We start from the raw sequence: 16,094 nt of genomic DNA, 5'->3' as shown, positions 1-16,094 counted from the left end.
GTGCGCTGTGGTCATCTACGTGGGAGTCAAGTGACGTAGCCATTACGCCAACTGCTGGTCCCAGACAGAATTTTTAATAACCTCAAAAAAAGCTTTAAAAAACAATCTTGTATTCTTTTTTCTTTTCCTTTTCCTTTTTTCAATTGCCAGAAGGTCGTGTGTGCACTTGCTAGAGAGAGAAAGCACCCCCACTGGGGTGTCGTCATGTGCAATCCCTTTGCCTGCACTTCTTTACCCCAGCAGGATTTCGGGTGCAGATGTGCCCTTGCTTGTTGTATTTTTCAGGCCACTGGGGCCAGATTCACACCAACTAGGCCATGTGGGATCCAGCTCTCTATAAATACCATGTAAGGACTGTACTACAGGGCTGGCTCCAACTTGGTTGTGTTTTTTTTTCAGGTTTTTTGCCACAGGGTGTGTGTACTCACCAGAGAGACAGAGAGAGAGAGAGAGAGAGAGAACAGTGAGAAATCCCCCCACCCCACCCTCCCCCCCCGGGTAGGGCTGCGCCACAATCCCTTCTCCTTCATTCTCTTGGGATTTGGGGCACTCATGCACACGCCTCTGGTATGTTTTTCAGGCCACTGGGTCGGGGCCTCAAACCCAGACTTGGCCATATGGGATCCAGCACCTTGCCGACCACATCACCTAGTGGCTCCTCCGACCTTGTATTCATAAATCATTCCTTTAAATTCATGTTTTTTGAGTTTCCTGACAGAGCAAAGTGGGTAGAATAAAATAAATATGAAGCTAGTACATGACATGGTAGTTAAGGAAGCTGGATCCCACATAGCCAACTCTGTGGTTCAAGTCCTGGACCTGGCAGACCGAAAAACATACCAGGCATGTGAGCATGGATGGCCAAAATCTGAAAGGAGGGTGAAACAAGAGAGAAGGGATTGTGGCGTGACCACCTCCCATAGGGGTTGCTTTCCAGCTTTTCCTCTTTTTCTCTCTGGCACGTAGCCTCTGACAAAAATTTACAACAAACAAATAAAAAACAAATGTAATTAGAATTAAGAGCATCAAAATGTTAAAAAAAACCTATCAAACTAATGAGTCTCATGATTAAATGCAATTAAATGTCCAGGTTAGGTAGTTTCTTACAAACTCAAAAGAATAATGTGTTTTTTCATAGTTATAAGACTTAACCTGAGGAACCTGCAAAGGAACCAGGAACGGTGATGTTAGAGAAGTAGACTGTAGATATTTTTAAAATGTGGTCCTTTTAATGTCCTTAAAATTCAGATAAATTATTATTATTATTTTTTTGCTATAGAGCACATGAGCTCGCCAGAAAGACAGAGAGACAGAAAGGGAGAAATCACCCCCACCCCCGCCCCAGGTGGGATGACACCCCCACAATCCCTTCTCCTCCATTCTCCTCTCGCAATCTTGGGCACGCATGCACATGCACCCAGTGTGAGTTTAAGCCACTGGGTCCAGGACTCAAAACGCAGTCGACTACATGGAAGTCCAGTGACGTAGCCATTATGCCATCTGCTGGTCCCAAAATGCAGATAAATTCTATTTTTCTTTAGAGTTTCAAATAAATCAGAAACCTTACCTCAAACTAAAAGTAATATAAAGAGCATAAGTTATATGTCATCGGAAAAGTCATGATGTATTTTTTTTTTTTCCAAAATATGCATCAGGATTTTTCTGACAACCCAAAAGTTCAGTGGAAAGATACTATGAAGCAGACTTGAGTTCCAACCCTAGTTCTAGCCTACAAGAATTCTGCGACTTTTCTTTGAGTTTCAGTTTCTCCATCTGGAACAAGGGCATACTACTACTACACCCAACAAGGTTAACATGAATTAAAATAAGTAAGGCATGTAATATATGGAAAGTGCCCGGCTCAAGACAGGCAATCATTAAATGTTCACAGACTTTTCTCTCTTCCCTGAAGAATCTCTGGAAATTTAGTTTAGGCAGATAAATAGCATTCTCTTCACTCTGAAAGCTACTGTGATGAGAAAAAGACAGAAACAAACAAATGAAACAATTAATCTCCCTGATCTGAAATTTTAAAGTAGATCAGTAAGTAATGAAGTAAAACTAGTAAGAGACAGATAGAAAGAATAATGGAGTTATAAATCCCACAATAAAGTTATTAAGGTACTATTCATCATTTCCATTTCATCTTGGCTATGATGATGAGGCTGTATTTCACACTCAATGAGGAGAGAAATTATCCAAACTTTGAAAAGTGAAATTAAAAGTGTTTCATAAAAACAAAAATTGCTGTCATTTTCCAGATGTTTTTTATCAGAAAACTCTCTCAGTGAAAGGAAGGCCTTTCGGTCATTCAACTGAGATGATCTGTGTAGGTAGCTGCCTACTATACACCTACTGGCATACTAGGTGACAGAAGCTACATAAAAGAAGGTAAAACACACTAATTAAGGGCATAGTATGGGGCCAGCAGGTGATATGGTGGTTGAGGTGCTGGACTCCCACATGGCCGACCACAGTTTGAATCCTGGACCTGGTGCCTTGCTTTCTCACTTTCCCTCTTTCTCTCTCTCGCTTTCTCTCTCTGGCAAGTCCACATGCCCTATAGCATACTTTAAAAAAATAATAAAAAAATTAAATCAAATAATTCTTTAAAAAATAAAAAGGCATAGTACATGCCTAGTGGTGGTAGGTATCTAACACTGCATTAGTTTGATATGCTGCCATAATAAAACAGTACAGACTGGGTGGCTTGAACAACGGAAATTTACTTCTCACAGTTAGGAGGCTGAAAGTCCAAGATCAAGATGCCAGCATACCAGAAGAGCTAGTTTTCTCGAAGGCTTCTCTCCTTCACTTACACGTTTGCCCTCTGGCTGCCTCTACATACAACTGTGTCTCTGTACATGTACACTCCTGGTGTTTGTGTGTGTCTGAATTTCCTCTGCTCATTACTGGTCAGATTGGATTAGGGTCCCTCCCCTTGACTTCTTTTTAACTTAATCACTTCTTTAAAGACTATCTCCAGTTAGGGCCAGCAGATGGCACAGTGGTTATGTTGCTGGACTCCCACATGGTCAATAACAGTTTGAATCCTGGACCGGCTGATTTGAAAATTATGACAGGTGCGTGTGCGTGAGTGTTCCAGATCCTAGGAGGAGAATGGAGGAGAAAGGATTTTGGCATGGCCATCCCCGCTGGGGGGTGATTTTTCATTTTTCCTCTTACTGTGTCTCTCTCTGGCAAGCACATGTGCCCTAAGGCAAAAATCTGTATTTTGAAAAAACTGTCTCTGAATAAAGATTACATTCTGTGGCACAGGAGTTGAGATTTCAACATATGAATTTGGGGGGAGTAGAAATTCAGTCTCTAATGAACATCATCTCACTTAACCATTGCCCCGTTTTACAGATGAGGAGGCAGTCTCTGAGAGAATCAGTAACCCATCCGGGAGTAGAACCAAAGTCTTAGTAGCACCAAAGCCTATGTGCTTTCTACTTTTCATATTTCCTTAAAACATTGCAAATCTAGTTGGGAAGAAACACTACTGACTGATACAACTTTAAATAGAGGGGCCATCTATATAAAGGCACTTATTCTCTGGACTGGAAATATGGAAATAATGCCTATGTCAATGTCAAATCAAGAGCACTTTCTACAATAAATATCTTACGTATGACTCCCTTTACACCTTTTCTTCACATGGGTGTAGGTTATGTGCAATGACACATATATGAAATCCCTAATGTGCTCTATTATCTTTTTTACTTCATTGATAATCTATACAATATATACATCAATCTAGTAAATCATTAAAAAGATTTCAACATTAATTACAGCAGAAGAGTTTAACTCACTTACCAGCCATTTAATCAGAAATTAACCATAAAGCCTCAGTTCCTAAATACTCCAGTTAGTCAGTTTTTTTGCTTTTCTTGAGTGGTACTTAGAGGACTTTATTTTCAGCATAACCTCAATACTGTAGCTCTTGTCCATTACCTTGTTGCAGAAAACAATAGCAGATAGTGGAGTTCAAAATAAAATGAAACGAAATGGTAAAAATTACATGTCCAATGGCATTTAAGCATTAGGCTTTAGGGACTTTGTTTAGAAATGCTAATATTACTATTTTCACTGCATGGAAGGCAGATACTTGTCAGGCAGTGTATTTACAGGCTAGACTGTGGTCAGGCTGGCACATGGTCAGCCCTCTAGTCGACCCTGTATTGTTCGAAGTTTATGAAAAGTACCATCTTAATTGGTGCTTTATTCTCTAACTATGCTGTATGGATCTACACTTTGTTAAACTGCAATTACAGGGCTGGCTCTGTGGTTAAATAGGTGGATCCTACATGGCCAACCACGTAGTTGAATCCTGGCCCTTGTGGCTTAAAAAACATGCTGGATGCTCATGTGAGCAAGCCCCAAATCCTGAGAGTGTAGAGAAAGGGAGAAGGAATTATGGCATGACCCCCATGCCATGGGGATGCTCTTCCCTTTCCCCTTCTCCATCTGTCTTTCTGGTGAGTACACATGAATTCTGGAAAAGTTTAAAACAAAAACAAAAACAGTTGTAATTATATAATAAATTGAATCGCTTATATTCCTAGACTATGGTATAATGTTTCCAAAGAAAATCAGTCTGGCTATACACTAGGATCAAGGCATATGACTTGAATCCTAGTACATATGAAATCTTACACAAAAATTTTTGGATAAGGTCTACTTCTTTCTTCTCCACTTTGAGGAGTATATTGAAATATTCCTAATAAGAACACTAACTTCACAAAGGTAAGTGCTATGCCTTTGTTTGTGTGTGTGTGTCTGTGTGTGTGTTATTGTTGTAGTATCTCTAGTATATTTTATATATAAAAATATCCAAGATACCCAGTTCAATATAAACAAGTGAACAAAATAAAAGTTGCTGTCTGATAAGTACCTGTTTTCCATGCAGTGAAAATAGTAATATTAGCATTTCCAAAGTCCTTAAAGCCTAATGCTTAAATGCCATTGGACATGTAATTTTCACCATTTGTTTCATTTTATTTTGAACTCCACTATCTGCTATGGTTTTCTGCAACAAGGTAATGGACAAGAGCTACAGTATTGACGTTATGCTGTAAATAAAGTCCTCTAAGTACAACTAGAGAAAAGCAAAACTTTGACTAACTCAAGTATTTAGGAACTGAGGCTTTATGGTTAATTTATGATTAATTGGCTGATAAGTGAGAGATGACTAGTTAAATTCTTTTGTTGCAATTAACGTTGAAATCTTTTTAAGTGATTTGCTAGGCTGGTGTATTATATTCCTTTGTAACATAGTATAGAAAAACCTTCAAAATCTGGACAGAAAACTGTCTTTACTAATGCTCACTTAGTTTGTAGATAGGGAAAGCTATCTATTCAGCAATGCTAAGGTGTCAGAAAAGGGAGGCGCTAAAGCTTTTCAATGTAGTAAATGTTTATTGACTTTTTACTATATATATCGCACTTGCACTTTTTTTAGGGGCTATAAGAGTCTCCACAAGAAGCTTGGCTTAATTGTAGAGATCCATTACTTTGTTTTTTTGAGGCAAATTCTCTCAAAACCAATTACATCATTTTCAAAAAACAAGTACAAAAGCACATAGCACATTCCAAAGTTTGGTTTTTAAATATTATCTGTCCTGCTGTTTTTCTGCTAGAGTATGAATATTAAACATCGTCCTTATGATAATTAGAATTCAGTGACAATATTGAAACTGTCTCAATGAGTCAGATGGGTGGAAAAAGTGGAAATAAGATATCAGAATATCAGAGGAAAAAGGGACAACAGATAGAGAAGTAATATATGTAATTTAAAAACAAAGCAATAATTTTCCCTGATAATTTCATGTGTTTTTAGTCATGGTACATAAATATTATTATTCAAATAATATTAAAATAGGGTATGTGTTTTAAAAAAAGAGGTTGAAAACAGTGTAAGTGAATTTTTAAAATCTCAAGAAATTAAACTTCATTGTTTTGCTTCCATACACATGTGCAAATAGAAGGCATTTGATGAATTTTAAGTGAACATAATATTTATTATTATCACAAAAACATTAAATTTTGACACATTGCTTCTTCTTTTTTTAATCTATTATCTGACTTAAACCTATTCATCAAAAATACCAGTAAATTATATAAATCATAGTTTGGGTCTTTTAAAAACTAGGGACAAAATATGTTTTATGATAATCAAACAATATGGGACCAGCAGTTAGCGTAATGGCTGTCGCTGGACTCCCATGTAGTCGACCGTGCCCAAGATCCCGAGAGGAGAATGGAGGAGAAGGGATTGCGGTGTGGCCATCCCCCCTGGGGGGTGATTTCTCGCTTTCTATCTCTCTGTCTCTCTCTGTTTGTCTGGTGAGCGCACACTCCCTATAGCAAAAACCTCTCCAAAATTTTTTTTTAAAAAAAAAACCCAATAATTCTAAATCTGCATTGTATGAGCTGTTAATTTACAATGTTTTATTAGATGTTTAGCTTAAAATAAAAAGAAAACCAACCAAATGAATACACTGTCGCAAATGTTTCTCAGAACTACCCTCTTCGTCACAGTGTCAGGATCCTATTTCTGCACCGAAGTACAGAATGTGACTGGATCCGGTGTCAGACACTCACTCCAAACCGTTCACTCCCGCACCCCCACTTTGGTTTTGATGAATGTTTTCAACTAAACAGACTCAATAGTCAATTAACCCAGAATGCACTAAATTAAATAAATACACATATAGACATTATAATGTCCTTAGGGAACTGTACACAGGGACTGGACAGCATGATGGCCTAAATTTTAAGCAAAAAAGAAAACTTGTGGAACCACCAGGTGGTGTGGTGGTTAAAGCACTGTATACTCCCACATGGCCAACCATGGTTTGAGTCCCAGACCTGGTAGCTTGTTTTCTCACTTTCTTCCTCTCTCTCTGGTCAAATTAAAATAAATGAATGAATGAATAAAATAATTCTTTAATTTAAAAAAAAGAGAGAAAAGTAAACTAGTAAATCCCCAGACATAGTAGGGCATCTTGGCATCTCTGAGTACGTATATGGGTTGAGTATTCCAAAATTATTGTGGGCAGAAATGTTTCATAATACAGATTTTCTGAACTTCGGAATACATACATATACATAATGAGATATTGTAGGGGTGGGACAGACTCGTCTTAAATACAAAGTTCACATATACTTTACACACATAATCTAAAGGTAATTTTATGCACTATTTTAAATAATTTTGTGTATGAAATGAAGTTTGTGTACACTGAACCACCAAAATGCTGAGGTCATGTTGACACTAAAAAAAAAAAAAAAAAAATTGATTTGGGCAGATTCTGCACACAGGGACCCACATGGCCAACTGTGGTTTGAATCCTGGCCCTTGGCTTTGAAAAACATCCCAACTGCATATGCCTGCATGTATGCAAGCCTGTCAAAATGGAGAAACTGAGGAAAAAGGACTGCAACATGACCACACCCCATGGCAGGGGTGGGTGGGATTCTCTCTGACTGTCTCTCTGAAGAGTATATGGTCCTTCTGGCAATAAAACTTTTTTTTTTTTTTTAAATTTTGGACCATTTCTCATTTTTAGATTAGGGAGGCTTAACCTGTATTTTTATTCTGACATTTTGCATTTCCAGCTGTTATTACCTTTGGAAACTTTCATAGAAATAGGTATTTATCATCTACCCTCATTTCTACCTTCTGGAGTCTTTCCTACAGTTGGGGGGTTTGAGACACAGTGATTGGGCATTGTGCATTGTGCATTGGGAGCTAGAGTCCACATAGCTGATCATGGTTGAGCCCTGGCCCTAGTAGCTTGAAGAAAACACACCAGGTGCTTGTGTGTGTGTGTCCACAGTTCTGACAGGATAGAGAGATGGAGGGGAAATGATTGCAGTCTGGCCGCACCCTGTTGGGGGGAGTTGCTTTCTCTCTCTGTCAAGTGCCTGTGCCCTCTGGCAATAACAAGCAAAGGTAAGGAATACACACTGAGCTTGAGAAGTGCTCTGACTCCTGAATTTCCTTCTTCTCAAGCTGGGTATCCTAAAACAACTAAGATTTTCAATTTAGGCTTTTTGTTTTTGTGCCAGAACCAGTTTATACCATGACATTTTTACAGATCGTGTTATTTCCTACCTGCCATCAGTTTGCAGATCACCGAGAAGGTCCAAACTATTACATTCTCACAGCCAGAAGCAGATTGACAGCATGCCTATGGTACAGGCCCACCTAACCCACTGGCTCTCTGTGCATGGGTGATGGATCTCCTGAAGTCCAAGGAATAAAGGAATACCTACCTCCAGCTTCAGAACGTCATGCTGAAGTTTACGCTGAAATTCTAGGAAGTTTTTGATTGTGAGTTTCCCCTTGAGATCAGCTCCAAAAAAGTACGTCGTGAGGGCCGAACACAAGCCGGACTTGAGGGTGTTACCAGTAGTAGGACGATCCCTGTGACGCATACCCATACTGGTTTGGGAGCGAATGATGCTCTGGACCTAATACAAAATCAAATGCCATCCACAGAAACATTATAAAGTGGACAAAAAATTAGAAAAGTAAGAATAATAATGCTTGTTTACCATTTTCCTACACTGTGCTACTATTATCTCTTATAATTCTTATAAAGGAAGTCCTAGTAGTATTCTCCTTTTATAGATGCCATGACTGAAGCATATAAAGTTAGATAACTTGCTTAAAGACAAGTGACTAGCAAGTAGCAGAACCAGGATTCTAACACAGACAGCCTGACACCTTTGTATTTGGGATCCTCTTAAAGAATCTCTCTTCAGAAAGTGGTAAGCATTTGTTTTTGCAGCTCTCTTACATAATTAGAATAATTACCAAGCTCACAATAATATCTTCCATATCTCGGAAGACTTACATTAGAACGATACATGGATACACTGTTGATATGAAATAATACCCAAAGAAAACACAGACAATTAGTTTCATCTTTAGGAGTTTTAGGTCAGTTTGTTGAGAAAAGTTCATTTTGGGAACTAGCAATAGTGGTCTACCTATATACCTATATAAATAAGCTTTTTTGGATAAGTTTATGGTTGCTATAGCTTTTATACCACTTTTATAAACATAAATCTTTATATGTTCCTAAATCATTGGGTAATCTTTCAACACAACAGCATGATGAAGTAGAAAGAACACACAAAATTTTTTGTTTGTTTCAAAGTGGAGAGCAGGCCAGCCATTTCAGCATCAGGTTGGTGGCTGGATGGTATTTGGAAATGGTAAAACAACGCTGCAGGATTCAATAAACTGGGGCTAATGTGAGATGATACAATATATGAGAATGAAGATATAAAGGAAGCCTTAAGAAGACTTCCTGAGAACCTTTATAATGACAGGATGTTTTGCATTAAGAGAGCCCTGGACCTGACCACGAGGCAGCACACCTTGCCTAAAGAGCAATGCACAAAATATGAGGAGGGTAATTTCTACCTTGTGCCATATCTGAAAGAGGTTATTTGGGAAAGAAAAGAGAGAAAAGAGTGGGCAAAGAAGTAATTAGGTTGTTGGGACCAGCAGTTAGCATAATGGCTATGTCGCTGGACTCCCATGTAGTCGACCGTGGTTCGAGTCCAGGACCCAGTGGCTAAAAATCACGTTGTGCACTTGTGCGTGTGTGCCCAAGATCCCGAGAGGAGAATGGAGGAGAAGGGATTGCGGCGTGGCCATCCCCCCTGGGGGGTGATTTCTTGCTTTCTGTGTCTCTGTCTCTCTCCCTATAGTGCATGCGCCCTATAGCAAAAACCTCTCAAAAAAAAATAAAAAAAGAAGTAATTAGTAATTGCAATCATGGATACAGTTTTCCTTAAAAAGTATTTTTATTTGGAACCAGCAGTTAGTGTAATGGCTATGTTGCTGGACTCCCACATAGTCAACCGCGGTTTGCATCCCGGACCTGGTGGCTTAAAACTCACGCCGGGTGCGTGTGCATGCGTGCCCAAGATCCTGAGAGGAGAATGGAAGAGAAGGGATTGCAGCGTGACCATCCCCCCTGGAGGGGGTGATTTCTTGCTTTCTGGCTCTATGTCTCTCTCTGTCTGTCTGGCAAGCGCATGTGCCCTATAGTGAAAACCTCTCCAAAAAAAAAAAAAGAAAAAGAAAAAGAAAAAAGTATTTTTATTAAGTTGGGGTCAAACCTGAAACATTTAATTAAAAAATAATTTGATCTGCAGGTGTATTACTTTAAATAAATGTCTATTGTAAAAACAGATATTATGTTTTTCAGAGAGATTTTTTTTTTTGCTATATAGCGTGTACGCTCGCCAGAGAAAAAGAGAGAGGCAGAGAGACAGAAAGCAAGAAATCACTCTCTGGGGGATGGCCACATTGCAATCCCTTCTCCATTCTCCTCTCAGGATTTTGGGCACACACACACACACATGAGCCCAGTGTGAGTTTTAAGCCGCCGGGTCTGGGACTTGAACTGTGGTCGACTGGGGGGGGGTCCAGCGACATAACCATTAAGCCATCTGCTAGTCCCAGAAAGAACAAAAAATTTTAAGCTAGGAAAGACCCGCTCAAATTCACATTATAAGGGGACTTCAAAAAGTTCGTGGAAAAATGAATTAAAGTACTAGTTTATTTAGGTGTAGAAATTTTTAAAAATCCATACATAGTTTTTTTTTTCTTTTTCTTTTTTTGGAGAGATTTTTGTTACAGGGCTTGTGTGCTCGCCAGAAAGACAGAGAGAGACAGAGAGACAGAAAGCGAGAAATCACCCCCCAGGGGGGATGGCCACGCCTCAATCCCTTCTCCTCCATTCTCCTCTTGGGATCTTGGGCTTGCACGCACACGTGCCCGGCATGAGTTTAAGCCACCTGGTCCGGGACTCGAACTGTGTTCGACTACATGGGAGTCCAGCAACATAGCCATTACACCAACTGCTGGTCCCATGCATAGTTTTTTCTTTATGCACGTTTTTGCATGAACAGTTTGTAGACCCCTAAAACTAGGTGTGTTTCCTTGGGCAAGTACTCAAGCTCTCCGAATTGCAGTTTCCTTATGTAAAATGGGGACAATATTTCTTGTATTTACAGACTTGTTGTGAGGATCAGAGAGATAATATATGCAAATATTCCTAGAGTAAGGGTTTTCCATGAAAAAGGCATTCAAGAAATGGTAGCTATTATTACCATTCTGATTAAACACTTAATCATAATATCATACTGACTTAAATGTAAATCCATTACAGAATTAAAAGAAGTAAAACTGAGATTACTTTCACAAAGATTAATAGTACTCTATGTTGTACTCTCCCCACAAGAACATTATATTAATTATTATGCATACATAAAAGGGAACAATCAAATATACATTTCAAAATCATTTAAAATTCAAGTTTTGGTATAATTTACAAAATTTATTTATCCTTTTAAAAATCTAGTTTTATAATTACATACTTATTACAAACTATGGGCTACCTGCTAAGAAATATAAAAAAGAATTACACTTAGTCCATGTCCTTAAGGGAAATATAATCTACTGGTGAATGCCAATTTGTATTTAGAAAATAATAATCTATCATTTTGGGATATTGTAATAGCAAAAGTTCTATGGGAAGCAATGAAGTATAGAGGAAAAATGTGGGGTTTGATGTCTCAAAGACAAAGAGTCAGAGATAAAGACTTTGCAATGGATAATCTTCTGTAGAGAACATCCTAATAAGAGTATATTATCCGGAGCCCAGCAGGTGCCATGGTGGTTAAGGGCGCTGGATTCCAACATGGCCAGTCATAGTTCGAGTCCCAGACTTGATGGCTTGCTTCCTTGCTTTCTCTTTCTCTGCCTCTCTCTGGTCAAATTAAAATAATAATACTAATTATAATAACAAATGGAATTAAATAAATAAATAATAATAATTTTTTTTTTGAGAGATTTTCACTATAGGGCGCGTGCGCTCGCCAGACAGACAGAGAGAGACATAGAGACAGAAAGCGAGAAATCACCCCCCAGGGGGGATGGTCACGCCGCAATCCCTTCTCCTCCATTCTCCTCTCAGGATCTTGGGCACGCACGCATATGCGCCGGGCATGAGTTTTAAGCCACCGGGTCCGGGACATGAACCGCGGTAGACTACATGGGAGTCCAGCGACATAGCCATTACGCTAACTGCTGGTTCCCAATAAATAAATAATTCTTAAAAAAAAAAAAAAAAAAGAGTATGCTACCTGTTACCATTAGCTATTGAGTTATTTCCTAGTCATTGTTTAAAAGCTGACTTATTTTGGGGCCAGCTGATGGCATGGTGGTTAAGATGGCAGGATCCCCACATATGCTTTAGTTTTCTCACTGGAAAAATGCAAGGTTAGAATACATTATCACTAAGTCTCCATATAACTCTATGTTAAAATGAATGCTATAGCTATGACTTCTTAATTTTGTCATGTAAATAAGATTAATCAACATATGTTTATGTTCAAGGGCCTGGAGACGTGAATGACAGGTACAGAATGAATTTTAAAATTAAAATTTAATATTTTTAGACTTCAGATTGAAATACAGGATAATCAGAACAATTTTCTATTTTAAGGCAATGCATAATTTATTTTACCTGCCAGAGTGTGAGAACTAAAGAATTTTCTAATAGTAGTGAATCTGTATTGAACGTCAGTGTTGGGACCTGCCATGACTTAAATCTTGCCTATGGCTCTAAATACTGCCGCTTATATCATTCCCTGGTAGTATTTTAAAGTCTCTCTTACCTGGAAAGGGAATATGCTTGCAGCAAAACTGTGGTTTCTACAGTGTATGAGTGATTGAGAAAAAGAAGTGTTTTCGGGGGAAATTAACTAATGCTATAGCAGCTTAGTTAACGATTAATAACAGTTCAGTCCAAATACTGTTCCAGTTATGTGTAAACTATCAGTAACAAGTGCTCTTCCATTAAAAAAATTTTAAAGTAGTTATTACTAGCTTTTGCATGCGTGTGTGTGCGTGCGCGAGAGACAGAGAGAGATTTTCTTAGAATTAAAAAAACATGTGCCAGAGGGCATGTGCATTAGCCAAATAGAGACAGGGTGAGGGGACAATAGAAAACGAATGTGAGAAAGCAGCCCCCATGAGGGATGGTCATGCCGCAATTCTGGCTCCATTTCTCCCTCCTTTTATGCACACACATGAGCCCAGCATGTTTTTCAAGTTGCTGGGTCCAAGACTTAAACCACGTGGTTAGCCATGTAGGATCCAGCCACCTTAACCAATCCATCACTGGTTGGCCCTTAAATAAGAATATTTCAAAAAAAAATATCTCTCAACTGAGAAATTTTAGGGCCAAGATCATGAAAGGAGGGAGAAATGGAGTAGGGATGTGGTGTGACCATCTTCTATGGGAGGTGCTTTCTCATTTTCCTTCTCTCTCTCTCGCTGTTTTTGTTCTTTTTTTTTTCACTATAGGGTGCATGCGCTCGCCAGACAGACAGAGAGACATAGAGACAGAAAACGAGAAATCACCCCCCAGGAGGGATGGTCACACCGCAATCCCTTCTCCTCCATTCTCCTCTCGAGATCTTGGGCACGCACGCACATGCACCCGGCGTGAGTTTTAACCACCAGGTCCGGGACGCGAACCGTGGTCGACCACGTGGGAGTCCAGCGACATAGCCATTACACTAACTGCTGGTTCCCTCTCTCGCTCTGTTTTTGGAGAGCATGCAAGCCCTCTGGCAAATAAAAAAACAAAAAAAACAAAAACAAACTAATGCTGGTTAACAACATATAAGATTCACTCAAAATCTATCAATTTGACTAGTTATGTGAATGCTTTCTATATGCCATATGTATGGAGAAAATAAAAAGAAATATGAAACATTTCTGAAATAAAAATCTTATTCTGTCTACAACTGACACATAACATGTACTCATAGTCACAGTAAAAAGTACTTCAGTCATGACCTTGGGTGAATGTAGCCTAAGCAGTTATAGAAGATACATATATATTTTTAAAACCTTTTGGTAGCCTAAGACTGTCTTATGATCTGCTATAAAATAGTTAAGGAAACGAAGTCATGTGGTAGAAAAGTCAAGAGAAAGCTCACAGTATTAGCAGCTCATGAATTCTTTTTAGTACACTGTGCTTTTATGCACGATCAAAGTGATTTTGGAAAAGATGAATGAAAGGATAATATTAGCTATTAGTTTCCTTTATGCAAAATTAACTGTAAAAATAAGTAATGATAAAATATGGCTTAATTCTGCTTAATTTAAAAAAAAACTTAAGAAATACACTGCAATTCCATCAGAGACAATACTTCATTTGGGAAATTAGAGCCAATCTGAATGTATGAAAACCTTTTGCACTTTTTGTTTGTTTTAGGTTTTTGCCATAGAGTACGGGTGCTCACCAGAGAGACAGAGAGAAACAGTGAGAGGGAAAGTAAGAACTCAGATCCCAGCTGGGATGGCCACATGGCAATCCCTTCTCCTCCAGTGTCCTCTTGGATTCTGGGGTTGCATGCGCAGGCGTCCATTATGATTTTCAAGTCTAGGACTCAAACTATGGTTGGCCATGTGGGAAAACAGAGCCTTAACCATTAACTAACCAACCCCTCCTTTTAGAGTTTTTATATTGAATTCTCCTGTGATCAATATTATAGTCACATGCTACGTAATGAAGTTTCAGTCAATGATGACTGAATATATGAAAGTGGTCCCATAAGATTATTAGAGCTGAACAATTCCCATTGTTTTGTGAGGTGCCTTAACATCAAAGTATAATGCATTACTCACATGTTGTTGGTGATACTAGTGTATCTACTGTACTTCCAGTCGTAAGAAAGTATAGCATACATAATTAGGTAAAGCACATGACACTTGATAATGATAATAAACAACTATTTACTGCTTTATGTATTTAATACACTTTTTACTGTTACTTTAGCATATACTTCTACTTGTAAAAAAAGTTTATTATAAAACAGTATGCTTGGCACCAGCAAATGGTGTAATGGTTATGTTGCTGAGCTCCCACATGGCCAACTGTGGTTCGAGTACTGGACCTGGTGGCCTTAAAATCACGCCAGACACATGTGCCTGTGTGCCCAAAATCCCAAGAGGATAATGGAGAAGAAGGGATTGTGGTGTGGCCATTCCCAGTGGTGAGGTGATTTCTCACTTTCTGTCTCTTTGTCTCCAGCAAGCATACATGCCTTATAGCAAAAATATCAAAAGAAACACAAACAAACCAGTAAAGCATGTTACTCTGGAAGCAGCCTCACAGAGTTTGGATTTTATGCAGTCTCTTGTATCATTTTTTGTTATGCTTAAATTTTTGTGTTGTTTTACTCATCATGGCCCTTCTAGTGAGAAAAGGTATCGAGGTAGAAGACAGTGATAATGATGACTTCAACCCTGTGTGAACCTAGACTAATGTGTGTGTTTGTGTCTTAGTTTTGCTAAATTTTTAAAGGTTAATTTATTTATTCCATGAGAGAGAGACAGAGTGACTGACAAACAGCATGCCTGACAGGGTCTTGACACCACAATCACCCCCAAGCCTCAGTCAGACGGATCATGGGTTCATGCCTCACTAACTGACTGATCAGTCAAGTAATTCAGTTGCCAAGGATACATGTGCTTGCCAGAGAGAGAAAGAAGAAGAGAGAGAAAGTACCCCTCACAATGGGTTATGGTCATGTTGCAACACGGTCTCCATTTCTCCATGCTGTTTTGATTTTATGTGCACGCACACATGTATCTGCCAAAAAATTTTTCTCCTTCACACACACACACACACACACACACACACACACACACACATTTTTGAAATCACATTTGGCAATCAAAATGTATCTGGGAAGGTACAGTGGATTCCCAGTGGCAGAATTCTATGGAAATGGAGTCTCTACCTAGGATTCAGAGGAAACTATAAACATCCATGGTTGGAATTTACTATAGTCAAAGATATATTACCATTTTTCCTTCTTTTACAGAAATCATTTAAGAACATATGTAATTCAGCCTTGTATTCTGCAACTGCTTGGCACATTGGAGGTTTTTGAAAAATGTTGACTGGAGATATGATCAAATAGTCATAATTTAGTCTCCTAACTACAGGCAATACAGCCTAGTGCATGTTGGGAAATCAGAG

The 16,094-nt window shown here is 38.8% G+C and overlaps 1 protein-coding gene and 1 pseudogene across 2 annotated transcripts in view; one reads left to right on the top strand and one right to left on the bottom strand.

Moving 5' to 3' along the window:
• The window catches only part of MICU1 (mitochondrial calcium uptake 1), a 288,729-nt gene that overhangs the window by 129,051 nt on the left and 143,584 nt on the right, over positions 1-16,094 (bottom strand). For both annotated transcript variants that reach the window (XM_006170082.3, XM_006170083.3), the window contains one exon: positions 8,284-8,481. In XM_006170082.3, the coding sequence (XP_006170144.1) occupies positions 8,284-8,481 (198 nt within the window). The remainder of the gene's footprint in view (positions 1-8,283; positions 8,482-16,094) is intronic.
• On the top strand, positions 8,647-9,508 carry LOC106734063 (cytochrome b-c1 complex subunit 7 pseudogene; annotated as a pseudogene).

This window comes from Tupaia chinensis, unplaced genomic scaffold (assembly GCF_000334495.1).
Source record: "Tupaia chinensis unplaced genomic scaffold, TupChi_1.0 Scaffold148012_1, whole genome shotgun sequence".
Classification (NCBI taxonomy): Eukaryota; Metazoa; Chordata; class Mammalia; order Scandentia; family Tupaiidae; genus Tupaia; species Tupaia belangeri.
Note: the sequence above shows the minus strand (reverse complement) of the source record. Positions and strands in the feature narration are given on the sequence as shown.